Source organism: Microtus ochrogaster, unplaced genomic scaffold, assembly GCF_000317375.1.
Source record: "Microtus ochrogaster isolate Prairie Vole_2 unplaced genomic scaffold, MicOch1.0 UNK3, whole genome shotgun sequence".
NCBI classification, from domain to species: Eukaryota; Metazoa; Chordata; class Mammalia; order Rodentia; family Cricetidae; genus Microtus; species Microtus ochrogaster.
Window position 1 is genome coordinate 4189102 of NW_004949101.1, and position 15135 is coordinate 4204236.

The 15135-nt window shown below is 43.7% G+C and overlaps 1 protein-coding gene across 5 annotated transcripts in view; it reads left to right on the forward strand.

The window, feature by feature from the left end:
- Positions 1-9686, forward strand: part of Dzank1 (double zinc ribbon and ankyrin repeat domains 1) — a 70409-nt gene extending 60723 nt beyond the window's left edge. For all 5 annotated transcript variants that reach the window (XM_013353172.2, XM_026788439.1, XM_013353173.2 and 2 more), the window contains 8 exons: positions 874-977; positions 2541-2615; positions 3233-3329; positions 3785-3885; positions 5131-5211; positions 5677-5804; positions 8569-8643; positions 9013-9686. In XM_013353172.2, coding sequence (XP_013208626.1) covers positions 874-977; positions 2541-2615; positions 3233-3329; positions 3785-3885; positions 5131-5211; positions 5677-5804; positions 8569-8643; positions 9013-9178 — 827 coding nt within the window. In that variant the 3' untranslated portion in view covers positions 9179-9686. The remainder of the gene's footprint in view (positions 1-873; positions 978-2540; positions 2616-3232; positions 3330-3784; positions 3886-5130; positions 5212-5676; positions 5805-8568; positions 8644-9012) is intronic.
- Positions 9687-15135: the final 5449 nt, after the last annotated feature.

Below are 15135 nucleotides of genomic sequence, written 5' to 3' on the forward strand. Positions count from 1 at the left end.
GGCTCTGCCACCTTAGCTGGGCTTCCACCCCAGTCTGCTTCTCCTTGTCAAGGGCCTTCAATCTTGGCAGAAAGGTGGGAACCACTATATCTTTCTCCCACACATGAGAAGCCAAAACCCTGGGCTCACAAAAGTGCTCTAATTTCTAATTCAAATCCATTTAAACCCCTATATAGACAGAAAAGGAGCACAGAAACTTTCTGGAGTAATAGAAATGTTCTCTATGTTGTTTGGGATGAATACAGTTCTCAAACCCATACATTTAGGACTATGTAATTTATATGTGAGATAGAATAATAAAAGAATAAAAGTCTCCTATAGTAGGAGACTGCCCTTTTTGTTTCTGACTGCTCAGACCTGAATAATCACACTGAAACTATATTAATTACAACACTGTTTGACCAGTTCGCTCTTGCATCTTGAATTAACCCATTTCTATTAATCTATATATTGGCATGAGGCTGTGGCTTACCGATATGAATATGGCATCTCTATCCTGCAGCAGCTACATGGCATCCCTCTGACTCTGCCTACACTCTCTATATCTCTTCCAGCCTGGCTATATTCTGCTAAGCTATTGGCCAAAACAGCTTGATTAATTAGCCAATAAACACATAGACAGAAGGTCATCCCACATTGGTCTTCACATACAGCAATCTGCATATTCTTTTGAAATGTGATGGTCTGTGATAACTGTGTCTAATTGTCTGGGGTGGTAGTGGCACTGACTTTAGTACATACTTGAGGTTCTATAAGGAAAACCCATCACAGTTAGCCAAGGGAAATTACCTGCCAGAGAACTTCCACACTCACTTCTTTCTTTCTTAAATGTGGAAGAATTATCCGTATGTTTGGGTTTCTCTCCCTTTTTAGGCTACTGGAGAAAACAATTGGATCACATCTCTGCTCACCTCAGGTCCTATGCTCAGAATAACCCTGATTTCCGAGCCTTGATTGCAGAACCCAGGATGGGAAAGGTGGGTAGATGAAGCTGCTGCTTAGAGCATCCCTGGGATCAGGCTTCCCCAAGACTTTGCTTGTTAATTGTGCTTTTTCCTCTTCCTTTCCCTTCTATCTCTGCTTTCCATGTTTTTCTTTCTCCTTCCTTCCTTCCTCCCTCCCTCCCTTCCTTTCTTCCTTTCAATATGTATGTATGTATGTATGTATGTATGTATGTATGTATGTATGTATGTATTTTCTTTCTTTTTACTTGAGACAGGGTCTCTGTGTGTAATACTGGCTATCCTGGAACTTGCTCTGTAGACCAGGCTGGTCCTGAACTCAGAGATCTGCCTGCCTCTGTCTCCCAAATACTGAGATTAAAGGTATGAGCCACAACACCCAGCTAAAGTAATGGGTTTTTTTTGTTTTTGTTTTTCGAGACAGGGTTTCACTGTAGCTATCAAGCCTATCCTGGAACTAACTCTTGTAAAGTAGACCAGGCTGGCCTTGAACTCTCAGAGGTCTGCCTGCCTCTGCCTCCCAAGTGCTGGGATTAAAGGCATGTGCCACCACCGCCCGGCAAGTAGTGGTTTTTAATGGTATAGAATTGAAGTTGTTTTGTTTTGTGTTGTTTTAAGTCTGTAGATCTTCATAGCAAGTCTTATTTGATAACCAAAGTAACTGAAGCTCAGAGAGGTTTGACAGATTGCCCCAAACTGCACTGCTGTGTCTTGGCATTAAGATTTGGAGCAGGTCTGTAGATCCCAAGCCACATGCCTTTTCTTTAGCACAAAATCATTAAGAGACAGTTCAGTGGGATAACATGTCCTGTTCGTCACAGACTAGAAGGAACCCTTTCAAATCAGTCACAAAAGCATCCAACACTGAACCTGTCCTGTTTTCAAGTACTGCTCGGCTTCCTTTGATGGACTATTTGGTAGCTTATGCAAACTTTGTCTTAATCTGGAGTTCAGCAATCTATTCTCTCTGAGACAAATGTGGCCCACTGCCTAGTTTTACAAGTAATATGTAATTGTATCAGAGATGTACCCAGCCATTTACATGTTAGCTGTGGCTGCTTTGGGTTACCACAGCAAGGCTAAGCATTAGCAGTAGAGAACTTATGACCCACGAGACCTAAATAAAAATTACCATTTGATCCTCAGAAACATTTGCTGCCCCCTTTTAAGTTCATTCCACAGCTTACAGGGAAAACCACTCACTCATGAGCTCCTTCCTTGCAGAGCTGCCCCCTCCCCATTCACCAGGACACCTTTTCAGAAGTCTGTAGATCTTCATAGCAAGCCATATGACTGACTGGAGAAGTCTCTTGAAGAAAATATAAATTTGGATGTTGTTCTTATTCACTCTAAGAGTCCCTGCCCTCGACTAAAGTATTTAGTTAATTTATAATTAGGAATACAGGTCGGTTGGTTTGGAGTCTGCTGTTTTGTTCTTTGTTTTCTATTTATCTCATCTCGGTTTCTCCTCTTGTTTCTCTAGTCTAACCTTTCTGTGAGAAATATTTTACTAAATAGAGAGTTTCACATCTCACATTCTCACCACAACTGAGAATATTCTTTAAATTTCTTTAAAAGCTTATCTCTGCCACTGTCCACGAAGATGGCTACGAAGTTAGCATCAGGCTGAACTACGTTCAAGTCTCAAACAAGGTATGTACGCCTCCAGAAGTTATCGACAAGTGATTGCCCCATGGTTTACAGTTCACAGGGATGCTTTTGCATAATGAATAGAAAGGAAAAGTTTCAAATAAGAAACCCGACCTAGACAAGGAATTCCATGGGACAACATAAATAACTGTGCTAACCGTCAGAGGCCCACTGTCCAGCCCAGTGGATATCCTGGCAGCAGGAGCTGCTACCCACACTTGCTCTGGTTTTCCTTGGGGTCACAGCTTACTAAAATGATTATATGCCTGGGATACAACAAACTTGGAAAAAGACTAACAAAAAAAAATATTTACTGATTTTCACCTTGACTTGTTTTACACAAAATAAACCACTTGGAAGGATGAGGCATGAGGATCTCAAAGTAAAGGCCAGAATGAGTTCAGGGCCATCTGGGACAAGTTTGTTAGAGCAGTCTTAAAAGTAGAAGCACCCTGGGGCTATAACTTAATGGTAGAATGCTTGCCTAGGTGCACAAGGTTCCCAGCCTCAGGCTGCACTGTAAGTGTCCCTCCGGAGGAGCAGGCTCACAGTAGAGCTTCTCTCTGCTAAGATCTGGCAGCCCCATCATTAGTGATGCTTGAAATGTTTTCATTGGCCAGAACCTGTACATCAACAAGGCGATGAATCTCAGTGACCACTTTCTGAGCAGTATCAGCGAAGGTGGGAACGGGCTGTATGACAGCAGGGCCAGCTTGGGTAAGTTATACCCTCCTGGTGAGTTTTCAGTAATTAAACCCAGAACACACTGGGTTTGTGTGGGATTGGTGAGACTTGTATAAAATTTGAAGCTGGGTCACAAATCTCAACATGTTCCAGGCAGTTTATTTGTCTGGCTTCTCTGGAGATGGGGGGTCTGACTTCTGAAATCCTTCACAGGGCTTAGGAAGTTTATTTGCTGCAGCTGGTGGGGGGCAAGGGGAGTGTACATGTGCTTTTTAATCTAAAAATTTAAATCCCTTCTCTTCCCTTTCAAATCATCTCCAGGTTCCTGGAAGGGGTGGTCAAGAGTCCCACCTGCCATGTTTAATTTTTAAAAAAAAAATCTAGAAAATCCATTTTATCATTGTGACTTTTGGGGGCATGACCGAAGTGTCCTTCCACATGACAAGTAAGGCAGGGTCATTCTGGTCTCCAACTGTTTGTCATTTCAGTTAGTGCCTATAGCCAGAGCGCCTCAGACATGCCTGAAAATATCAAGAAGATGAAGGATCTCAAGACCAAAAACTTGCACAGAAACGCAGAGCTGCCTGCGGTAGGTGCACTTCTTGGTCTCCGCAGCTCTTGTGCAGCCTGCCGCACCAGTGTTGGTTTGGACATTTTGTAATGGAATGCTCATTTTCTCCTTTTAAACAACAGTGCTGTCTATTTTGTGGCAAATTTCTTAAGATAGTGAACTAGAGCTAATTTTAAAGTCTCATCAATTTCCTGGATCATCTCTGTTTCCTCCAGGGTCAGTTCCGAGTGCTTATCTTTCTCTGATATTTGGTTTGGCTAAATACATGATGATGCTTCATTGTCTAGTCACTTAACGAATAAAGGGCACCATACCTAAGACCATGTGGGGTTTTTCTGATTAGGAAACAGTACCTTGTTCCAAGAAATTCACCAGAGAGGTGGGGTGGCAAATGAGGGGGTCATATAGACTGAACCCCATATCTTCTGAAAGGCTTAGTAGCCCAGGAAGGGGAGTAGGTTTTGTAACCGCTTCTACAAAGGGCAGTCCCAGTTCCTGTGACCACCCAAGGCATGACTGGGACCTAGTGGCAGAAGCATACTAAAGCGCTGTGCTTGTTTGGGCCTAATTCCTTCAGTCGTCTAGTATTTGGAATCCTTTCTATATATAAAATGATATTAAAGACAGATAAAGGTAAACTTCATGGCATTTTGAAAATATGAAAGAAATTCTTCCGATGTCTATGGACCAATGAAAGTATTGGTCTGTTGGTTCCATTTCTTGGGCGAGCATGTGATCTGTCGTCCTGGGCTGGCCTCAGGCACTTTCGTAAGCCACAGAGTGAAGCCAGAGAGTAGATTCTCGGTTTTACCCTAGCTGCTCTTCCGGGAGCTATTCATCACAAAGCTTGCAAATTTCTGAGGTTTTGTGAGGCCTCTCGTGGGCCTCCTTGCCCTTGATTGTATGAAACAAATGTCTAAGGCAGTGCCCTTACCCATAACAAGGCTTGGGAGCTGAGCACAGATTACACATTACAGTTACATGTGTATGTATGTACTACTGCATATGGAGGACTGTGTACACACAGAAACACTCAGAAAAACACACACCACACCACACCACACACACACACACACACACACACACACACACACACACACACACCCCTTCTCTCAAAACTTACACTTACCCATCCATGTTGTTCAACGGAGAAGATAACTACTAACCTGGGAGGGGGGAGGGGTTTGCCTTGAGCACTTGGCTGGGACTCTGCAGCACAGGTACCCAGAGGCCATGAAGATGCCCTGTTCTGTCACCCCACAGCCTGAAAACAGACTCCTGCTGGAGGAGGTTGGCCCCGCCGGGAAAGGAAGACTGTCCGTGCTGGAGCAGCTGCTCGATGAAGTGAGTGCCCTCAGAACAGGCCTCTCTGCAGAGAGCAGCCTGCTTTGTGCGCTGCCTGCTGACTGAGCTCTGCATGCAAGGGCTGAAGGACTGCCCAAGGGCTTTATGCTCCGTGGTGCTTCTCTGCCTGCTTTTATAGCAAAGACAAGCACGTGCGAACCTAAGTAATGTCCTTGAGCTGGACAGAATGTGGCCAAATTCGCTCTCGGCCTGCTTTCCTAACAAGGCAAGGTGGTTGGGTGCTTGCTTGCTCCTCCCGATGTGGGGAAAAGTCTTAAACATCTGGGGGCTTGACATCTGTGTCCACTATAGCTGTGTTCATAAGATTCCTCATTCTCCTTTGGTTTGTACTCAGTTTAATGCCATCATCCCTTTGCAGGACATTTGTCATTCATGGCGGGATGGCAGTTGGGCAATGTTGAGTTCGGGGTTTATGGCGAGTTTGTCCCTTTCCATGACCCACAGGGAGCAGACCCTAACTGTTGTGATAGTCAAGGGCGACCGGCTGTTATCGTGGCTGTTGTGAATAAACACCATGAAGCCATTCCAGTCCTTGCTCAGAGAGGAGCAGACATCGACCTGCAGTGGGGACCGTAAGTGAAACACTAGAAGGACAGCAGGGCACCCCGTTGTGACTAAGCATAGCTCACAGGACTCCGTCACAGTAGAGTCGGTCCATGCCAGTGTCCTGCTCGACTGGAACCCCCAGAACTGGTTTACTCTCTTCCAGCCTTTGTAACAGGCTTAATGGCTGTTTTCCAAAGCTGGGTGCTTTCGACTTTGTTATTCCTGTGATAGAAAGCCCTGGCAGAAGCAACTCAGGGGAGAAAGGGTTTGATCGGGCTTACAGTTTGGAGGAATGTAGTCCAAAAGGGCAGCAGGCAGGGAAGGCTTGGTCAGGAGCAGGAGGTCACTGCTCACATTGTATCTACACTCAGGAAGAAGTGGGGCAGGGCTATAAAACGTCCAAGGCCACCCTCAGTGACCTTCTCCTAGTGAATGTCCACCTCCTAAAAGTTCTACAACCTTCTAGAACAATGACTCAAGGGACCTTGAGTAAAACCAAATTTTAAAATACTCTGTTGCCTAACTTAATGGGTTTTTTTTTTTTTTTTTTGAGACAGGGTATCTCTGTGTAGCCCTGGCTGTCCTGAAACTCTGTAGATCAGGTTGGCCTTGAACTCAGAGATCCGCCTGCCTCCTGATAGCTAGGATTAAAAGCATGTGCCAGCACCGCTAATGGGCTTTATAAATGGTAATGCATTTGCTAACCTATTAATTTGTACTTTTTGTATGCTTTTTATTTAGGCATGGCCAACCTAAAACTTGCTAATGTAGACCATCTGGCCTTGAATTTGCTATCCTTCTGCCTCTGCTTCCTGAGTGCTGAGATTATAGGTGTGTGCTACCACATCCAACATGAACTTGTACTTTTCTAGGTCTAGGGAATCTTCAACTCTTGGGATATTGGACAAAGCTATTGTCATGATCCAAACTGTTAAGACCTATGCTGAGTAAAGAGAGGCCTCAGTGTATTCCTATGAAAGTATATCTATAAAGTTAATGCAGAAAGAAAGGGTTACATGGCTGCCTGCCGGGCTGACACCGCCGGTAAGGAGCTGCCGTGAGAGTCCACCATACAGTCCCTGGCCCCTTAGTGTCCACATCTGAGGACGAAGGGGTTCTATGTAAAGTTACCTACTGCCCAGCCTCAGGGCCATCTTAACTCACAACCTAATCCCTGTCTGAGATTCTCTTGTTTGCTTCCAAATTACTTTGGAACCTGAGTTCAGAAGTTCCTGGAGTATGTTTCATGTATGGCAATGCTCATCTTCTGGACATGATGTCAAATAGAAGTTTCCAAAGATGCAGGGATTTAGCTCTCTTGCTTCCTGGCTTGGTGAGATGTGTTGTTTGGTATTTCCAGCCACCATGAAGGAGGGAACAAAATTCCCATAGCTTTGCTACTATTATCTGTTTCAATTTTTCTAAATATATATATTCTTCATGGCTACTATTCATTTTGTTTTCTTAGTCTTCCAAATTAACTATATGTAATTGTAAAATTTGTCACCAGGGCTGTTGGTACAGACCTGCACTCTCAGCACTTAGGCGGCGGCAGGAGGACCACAAGTTTGAGGCTAGACAGGGCTATAATAACAAGAGCCTGTTTTCCAAGTGCATTTTATAGTATTTCCCATAGGACAGGTTTATTCTATAACAGAATATTTGATATATAGTTATAGAACATTGTCGACTTTCTTGAGTTTTCTTAAGTCTGCACCCTCTTGATTTTCCCATACCTTTGCATCATTTTCTTGATGATGAAATAAATGATGCTATTTGATTATGTGTGGGTTTTTTTTTAAATAATGTCTCATTGGCTGATCAGCCTGGCTGATCTTGAATTCACAAAAAAGATCCACCTGCCTCTACATTCTGTGTATTGAGATCTAAGGTGTGCACCACTGTACCCAGTGATGCTATTCGCTTTATAATATATTTTGTATTTTTATAATTCAGACAAGTTTTCATAGCATTTAAGCATGATGCCTTGTGGTTGATTTGCAAGTCACTTTTTAAACGATTCTCCAGTAAAATGAGTCCTGGATTCATGAACAATTCAACTACGAGTTTGAAACTTCTGTGGACATAGAACAAGATGCCACTTTATTGTGGTCTTCCTTCGTTTCCTTATATACTTCACAGGCACTCCACAGTGACCCAGATACACATGGGATTTCACTGCAGACATGCCGAGTCCTGTGCTTGGTTTGGCCCGTCCCGCTGACTGGTGCACAGTACCAGTGCAGGCCTCCTAAGTCCCAGCTTTGTGGCTGAGCCCCTCTGAGAGGAGCAGTAACAGCGCGTTATCAAGATTGTCCTGAGCAGTGTTTAACTTATGTAGGTGAAAGTCTTTGAGGGAAGAAAGCCAGACTGGAGGCCATCTTCCCAAATAAAATACAGAGTTCTTCTTCCTTTTTAGTAGGTGCCAATAAACGGAAGTAGACTTGCCCCCAGAGAGTTAAATGCTACTAAATCTACCCCAAATATATTCATCTAAAAAGTTGAAACCTTCCAGCGTGGCTTCTGCCCTGCAGCTGGGCTCGGTGTATCCAGGGAACCACATCCCCTCCACCCCGCCACTCTTAGACATCAGCGCTCAGAGACCTAGTTTTCCTGAAGCTAGAGAGCAGAGAGGCTTGGCAAGGTGCTCCTTAGCAACCAGAATTAGGGCCAGCAAGGTGACTCAGCAGTAAAGGCACCTGCCACCGAGCCTGAGGACCTGAGTTTAGTCCCTTTCCACTTTCCTGATGATGCTAAACGTTTACCCAGAAATTTTCCCCCCACAAATAGGTTCAGAAATACAGCTCTTCATGAAGCAACTCTACTTGGCCTGGAAGGAAAGGAGAGCATCACCACGTTACTGGGGTATGTTCGAAGGCTTCTACCGAGGATAGCAGTGACATCCCTACTGACACTCAGTGGTATTAGCCAGGCCCTCCTTCTGAACTGTTATCCCTGTCAAGAGAAGGCCACTATCGCACAATGAGTGTTATCCTCATTTAACATGGTTATAGGACTTTGATGCGATTTAAGGCAATCACAAGGACAGGCAATTGAACATTTGAAATCACACAATCCCTTAAAAGGGAGAGTCATTCTGAGAGCTGGCCTCTTTGGGACACGTTTGGGGAGGTAGGACCAGGTACCTACATTGGTCTCTGTGGCAAGGAATAGTCAGCTCTGAGGGTCATATTCCTGAGTGACCTTGAGTAACTTTCTCCACTTCCTTCGCAGGTGCAACGCAAATCCTCAAAAGAAGAACACAAGAGGCCAGACAGCATATGACATCGCTCTTGAGATTGGGGATGACTTTACTGCTTCACTCTTTGCCACTAAGTTCAGCCAAGGTCTGGAGGACCAACTCTCCCCATCTGGGAACCCCATCCTAGGTGACAGTTAGATCTGAGGTAGTCACAAGGCTGCAAAGAGACTACCCAGCTACAGATGTTCTTGTTTTTGGAATGTGTATTTAAGTGTAAGAATCAGAATTGAAAGGAACTCATAAGATGTGTGTGTATGCGTGTGTGTGTGTGTGTATATGTGTGTGTGCATGTGTGTATATTTGAGTGAATGTATGAGTGTACGTGTGTATGTGTATTCGTGCACATACACACACTTGCAAGTGGTAGGAGGGATTGAACCCAGGGCCTTGCAGAGGCTAGGCAAGGGTACCACTGTGCTATATTCCTAGCCTTCTTTGTTTTGAACGCGTGAATTTGCTCAGACTGGTCTTGAACTTACTCTGTAGCATAGAAAGGCCTTGAACAACTTGGGATCTTCCCTCCTCAGCCTCCCAAGTAACTGAGAGGACATGCTGGGACCAGCAGACCCAGCTCTATTTTCTTTTTCTAACTGGTATTACTATCAAATACCACATATACTTTGGAGTATGGGAAAATTAAAATATTTTTTTTAATATTTTATTTTCTGTTTCGTTGTTTTCTTTTTATTTTTTCTTTCTTTTTCTTTTCTTTTTCTTTCTTTCTTTCTTTTTTTTTTTTTTTTGAGTCAGTGTCTCAATATACAGCCATGACTGGCCTAGAATTTGCTACATAGACCAGGCTGGCCTTGAATTCACAGAGATCAATCTGTCTCTGTCTCCCAAATGCTAGGATTAAAGGCATGTGCCACCATGTCCAGATACTTTTTAATGTTTTACTGATAATTTTGAAGTTTGGTTTTTAATTTTTGTTTTTCTTCTTTATTGTTGTTTTTGAGACAGGGTCTCATGTGCCCTGTCCTTAAACTTGCTATTTAGCTGAATATGACCTTGAACTCCTGACCCTGCTGCCTCCAACCCACTGAGTTCTGGGATTCCAGACTTGTACCACCACATTCAGTTTTATGTGGTACAGGGAACTGAACCCAGGGTTTCATGCATGCTAACCAAATACCCGACCAACTGAAGTATCTGAGCCCAGCTGCTAATTTACTTTACAGTAGGTAATAGTTAAATGTGGCTCAAAGTCAAAAAGTATAAAGTACTATATAATAAAGCTCTCCTCATTCCGATTCTTCAGCCACTGCTTCACCCTCAGAGTCAACCATGTCTCTGCAGGGATGATACAACATTATGTAATCACATCTGTGTGCACAAGGAGTATAACATAAAACTATATAGCACGTATATATCCTCCCCCGCTTCTATTGAACATATATATCTATATATAGCTTAATCAAATAACTTATAAGAATTCATAGTAGAGTGACTATGTCCTTATCATAGCAGAAAGTCTACTGTGGGTCTCCTCTCCTGATTCAGAACTAGATGGCCGTTTCTCGCTCCCTCAGGCCGGACTCAGTGCGTCCAGGCTCTTCCCCCTCCTCCCGACAGTTCTTCCTGCATGCTAGTGACCTCTCACCCACAGCAGACGGGTGCCTGAAAATAATTCTGTTCGGAAGAGAGCTTTACAGATGGCTTTCTTTGCTGCAAAGGGGGCTCCCCAGAAGTATGTTCCTAGGAATGGCTCCCACATCATTGTAACTTAGGTTCTGCTAAGTCCTCTGAAAGCAAGGCTACTCCTACTCAGCTTGACTTCGTGTTAATGGCTGCTCCTCTTCTCTCAACTCATGCCCTCCATCAGGGAAGGAGAGCCACTGTCTATAAGAGACCTGGGAGGCACTTCCTACACACGTGTGGACATTTGGGAAGTGGTAGCAGACGCTTCTGTGTCTACAGTTCTACAGGTGTTTTGTTTCCTACCTTCCTGGGCGAAGAGTCTAGCACTCAGCCCCTCCTTGAAGAAAACTTCACATTGTATCAGAACACTGTGGGCCTCCGGCAGCTATATCTGTCCCCTTTATGTAATAATAGTAGATGTGAATCTACCTGGACAGAGGGGTGGCTGCCATCTTGCCTGTCTCTGCATGACAGATGACACACTTGGTCACAATCAGTGGCCTAATGATAATTATGATCCCACAGTCCTCAGAGCCTACTTTGCCAGCACTCACTCTACAAATCCTGTTGGCCAATTTGAAACCAAAGTCCTCGGCCTGCATATTGGCTCTGCGTATGTTCCTTGAAAACACAACGGAGGGTAGTTTAAAGTCCCTGACCTTTTGCTGAGGTGGTAGAAGAAAGCATCTCTAAAACTGTGACACTGTTCCCATAGACACACATGCTGGCACAGACATGGAGTTGGCATAAAACAACGTTGTTAGATGTCGTTAGATACAGCACTGGGGGAGCAGAGGAAGAAAGTGGCAAGAGAAGACTAAGGTCTTAGAATGTTATGGTAGTGGCATGGATGTGGTTCTTAGTGCGTACAAAAGAGGGTATGTGGGCAGAGAATGCTAAATCCAGTCTAGCAGAGAGCGGTTTGGTGGCTATGCGTGAGTGGGAGATTGGGATGGAATGTTCTCTTGTGGAGTGGTCATCTGAAGGATGGACTTGTATGGCTCCAGGGAGGAACATCTGTCCAGCAGGATACTTCTCCGGAGTGGTGTCTGTCTAGGGCATTAGTGCACTCAGAAGAGTCTTGAATTCTTAACTGGTTGTGACAGGCCAACTAATGGGACATTCTATACACCCTGCATTGTTTGATATTAGGTAAATTCATAATGCAGTGAGCTGGCTCATGATGGAAGATAGTATGTAGCCAGCTCCCCACAAAAAGTACCTGAAAGCCTCAGTAAGCTTCCTGGGCTGATACCCTTGAACTCCCCAAAGTCTCCCATCTTTAGGAAAGTTGAATTTATAAGGCTGAGACAGAAACTGCATTCACCAATGGCAGGGTAATCGTCTCCTGCAACCGCTAAAGCAAAAGCACTTCATTGTTTCTGATCTGTTACCATTTGGGCCCAGGCTGGAGCTTTCCATCTCCAGGTCTCTTTATCCACCGTAAGAGCCCAGGAGGAGCTGTAGGTTGTCTTGGCTGGCATTTTTGGCAGTATGCAGTCTGTAGATTCAGGTTACCCAAAGTGATTATTCAAAATAGTAATATCTACAAAAAAATGTATTATCAAGTCTGAAAGCTGTCTAGACAATCCAGCTTTTGTACATAGGTCAACAGCAGTGAACACAGGCCTTCCACGTGCCCTAGAACCATTGAATGCAGATCATTTTAAAGTGTAGGCAGCATTTATGCCAGCTCATCCACCATGTATCATTGGTACCCTGTTGGGAACGAGCCTGCGCCTCCCTGCCTACCTAGGTCATCACATGAGAGACAGCAAAGAGTTGGTGATCCCTTGCATATTTCCTCAAGGTGAACGTGTTGAAAGTGAATTTTTTGTTGTGTCTAGTACTGTGACATGTCAGTATAAGTAGTCCGTTTCCTTCAGTAAGCTTCTTCAGTGATGTGACCATATGGGTTGTTTCTATGTGATGTTCCTGATGGCCAAAGTCCCGAAAGTGTCTTTTCATTTCACAGTGGTTTGACCACTGAGCTGGACAAATCTTGAAGTTCACCTGGGAGCATGGGTGAAAATAGGGGGATCCCAAGACGAAACCTTCAAGAAATGTGGGCCTGTAAGATGTCTTTTAAAGGTTGAAAGCAGGTCTTTGAAGGGGCTTGTGGGAACTCATTCTCTTTTGCTTCCTGGTGATGCCGTGAATGATTCTGTTCTGGTACGATGTGTTGCCTTGCCACATGCCCAATGGCATGGAACCAAATGACCATGGACTGGAAACTTCAAAACTGTGAGCAAACACCAAACTTTTGTTTATAAGTTGATCATCTCTGGTATTGTGTTATAGTGATGAAAAGCTGACCAGCACAATGTTGTACCTGCATGCCTACACACCCAGTCTCCATGCCTGAGACTGTGTGTCTTATGTTTAACTCTAGCTCCTGGCACAGGTGGGTTCTTAGGAAGTAGTTGTGAAAATGCACTTTATGGTTTTTTGAATGATTAATGAGCCTAAAGAATAGCTTTGGAAAATAGATATCTTGGCTATTAAGCTTGGAAAACTTTTATTTTCTGATACAAGGTTGTACTCAAAATGAAAATATATATGCCAGCAAATTTCTAAGTGGATCCATATCTTGGTTGTATGGGTTTATGCGTTGTGAGACAAAAAATGCTGGTGCAGGTTTTGCCTCCTGGATATGTGTACAGTCAAGATGGACGTTCAGATCTCAGCAGAATGATTCACCGCCTATCCTGTGCAGACAAGTGACCATTTCATAAAACATTTCATGTGTGTTATAAGAAATTAAAACAGCAGAAAATTTAAATAAAGGAAAAATTCCTGAACTATCACATTCTTAGAGTGTCAGTTTTTCAAGGTTTCTATGCATGGGTTATTTTAAATAACTAGTTTTAAATAATATCTACTTCCTTATGAAATAATATTATGATTTAAAACATTGTGTGTGTGGTGTCTGAGTGTGTGCATGTGTGTGGGGTGGTTCACACTCCTGTGTATGCTCACAGAGACCAGGAGAGGGCACCAGGTGTCTTCTGTCTCTCTGCCTCTTCCTCTGAACAGGGTCTCTTCTTGAATTCAAGGTTCATGTCTCAGCTAAGCTGGAAGCAAGTAAACTTGAGCAACCATCCTGTCTCTGCAACATTAGCTCTGGGGTTACAGATGTTTGTAGAAAACTTCAGCTTGTTAAACAGATGCTGGAATTTGAACTCCATTCTTCATGATTACAGTGCAAGCACTCTTAACCTCCGACCCCTCTCTCCAACCCTAGTATTCTGATTCTGGTTGGTATGTGTCTTAAGTTTCTTTTCGGGTTGGTCTGATAAACTCCTGACAATGCCAACTTAGCTCATATGTGGCAGGAGCTTGAGGGAGCGCATCATGTCACATCCATAATTAGGAACAAGGAGCAGTAAATGTCTGCATGCTCCTGCTCAGCTCACTTTGTCCACTCTTCTGCGGTCCAGGATCCCCCACTTAGAGAACTGTAGCTGGTCTCCCACCCACCAGTTCCCAAATAACCACTCTGAGGCTTGATATTAATTACAAACTGTTTGACTTATTAGCTGAGACTTATTATTAACTAGCTCTTATAACTTAATTTAACCCATTTCTATTATTTTATATTCTACCACAAAGGCTCGTGGCTTGTTACCTCACATCCCGCTTCTCTGGCAGATGCTGGCGTCTCCCTGACTCCGCCTTCTTTCCCCCTCTCCCTCTGCTTGGATTTCCAGCCTGGCTATATTCTGTCCTGCCATAGGCCAAAGCAGCTTCTTTATTAACCAATGATGATAAAATATAGTCACAGTATATAGAGGGGTATCCCACATCAGGGAATAATGCCACCCATCGTGGTTTGGTCTTCCCACCTCAAATTAGCATAATCTAGACAACCCCTACCAATGCCTGATGTAGACAGAGCCTCACTGAGACTCTTCCCAGGTTGACACTTAAAACTAACAGTCATAATAAACCAAGAAATAATGTTACTTGCTGTTTTTTTCTTTTTTTCCACCTGCTGTTTTTAAAAAAGAATCATATCACCTGCTTCTATGTTCCTCCTTCCTTAAATTCCTTAAAATCAGGGAAATTAAAAACAATCTAAAGGTATTTAGTATATGCCTAAAAAGAATAAAAATAAGATGTGATCCCAGCGTGTGAGATTTTGCTGTGCCCTTGGAAGAGAAAGAGGGAAGTGAGCACGTGCCAATCAACCTGGGTTTGTCTGTCTAGTGGACTGTGAGGCATCTCTAGAACACTCAACTTAAAATCACAGCCAGCTTCCTGTATCTTCGTAAGTTCAGCTTTGTGTTGCCTGTGACCTTGACCATCGCTCCCTTCATCTGAATGGAATTTGAACACTACTACGTGAAGGGTTAGATTACAACACACACAGACCACAAAAATATTCATGTGCCAATTTGGTGGTACTAGGGATCAAATCCAGAGCCCCTCTTGTGAGAGGCAAGCTTTACCACTGA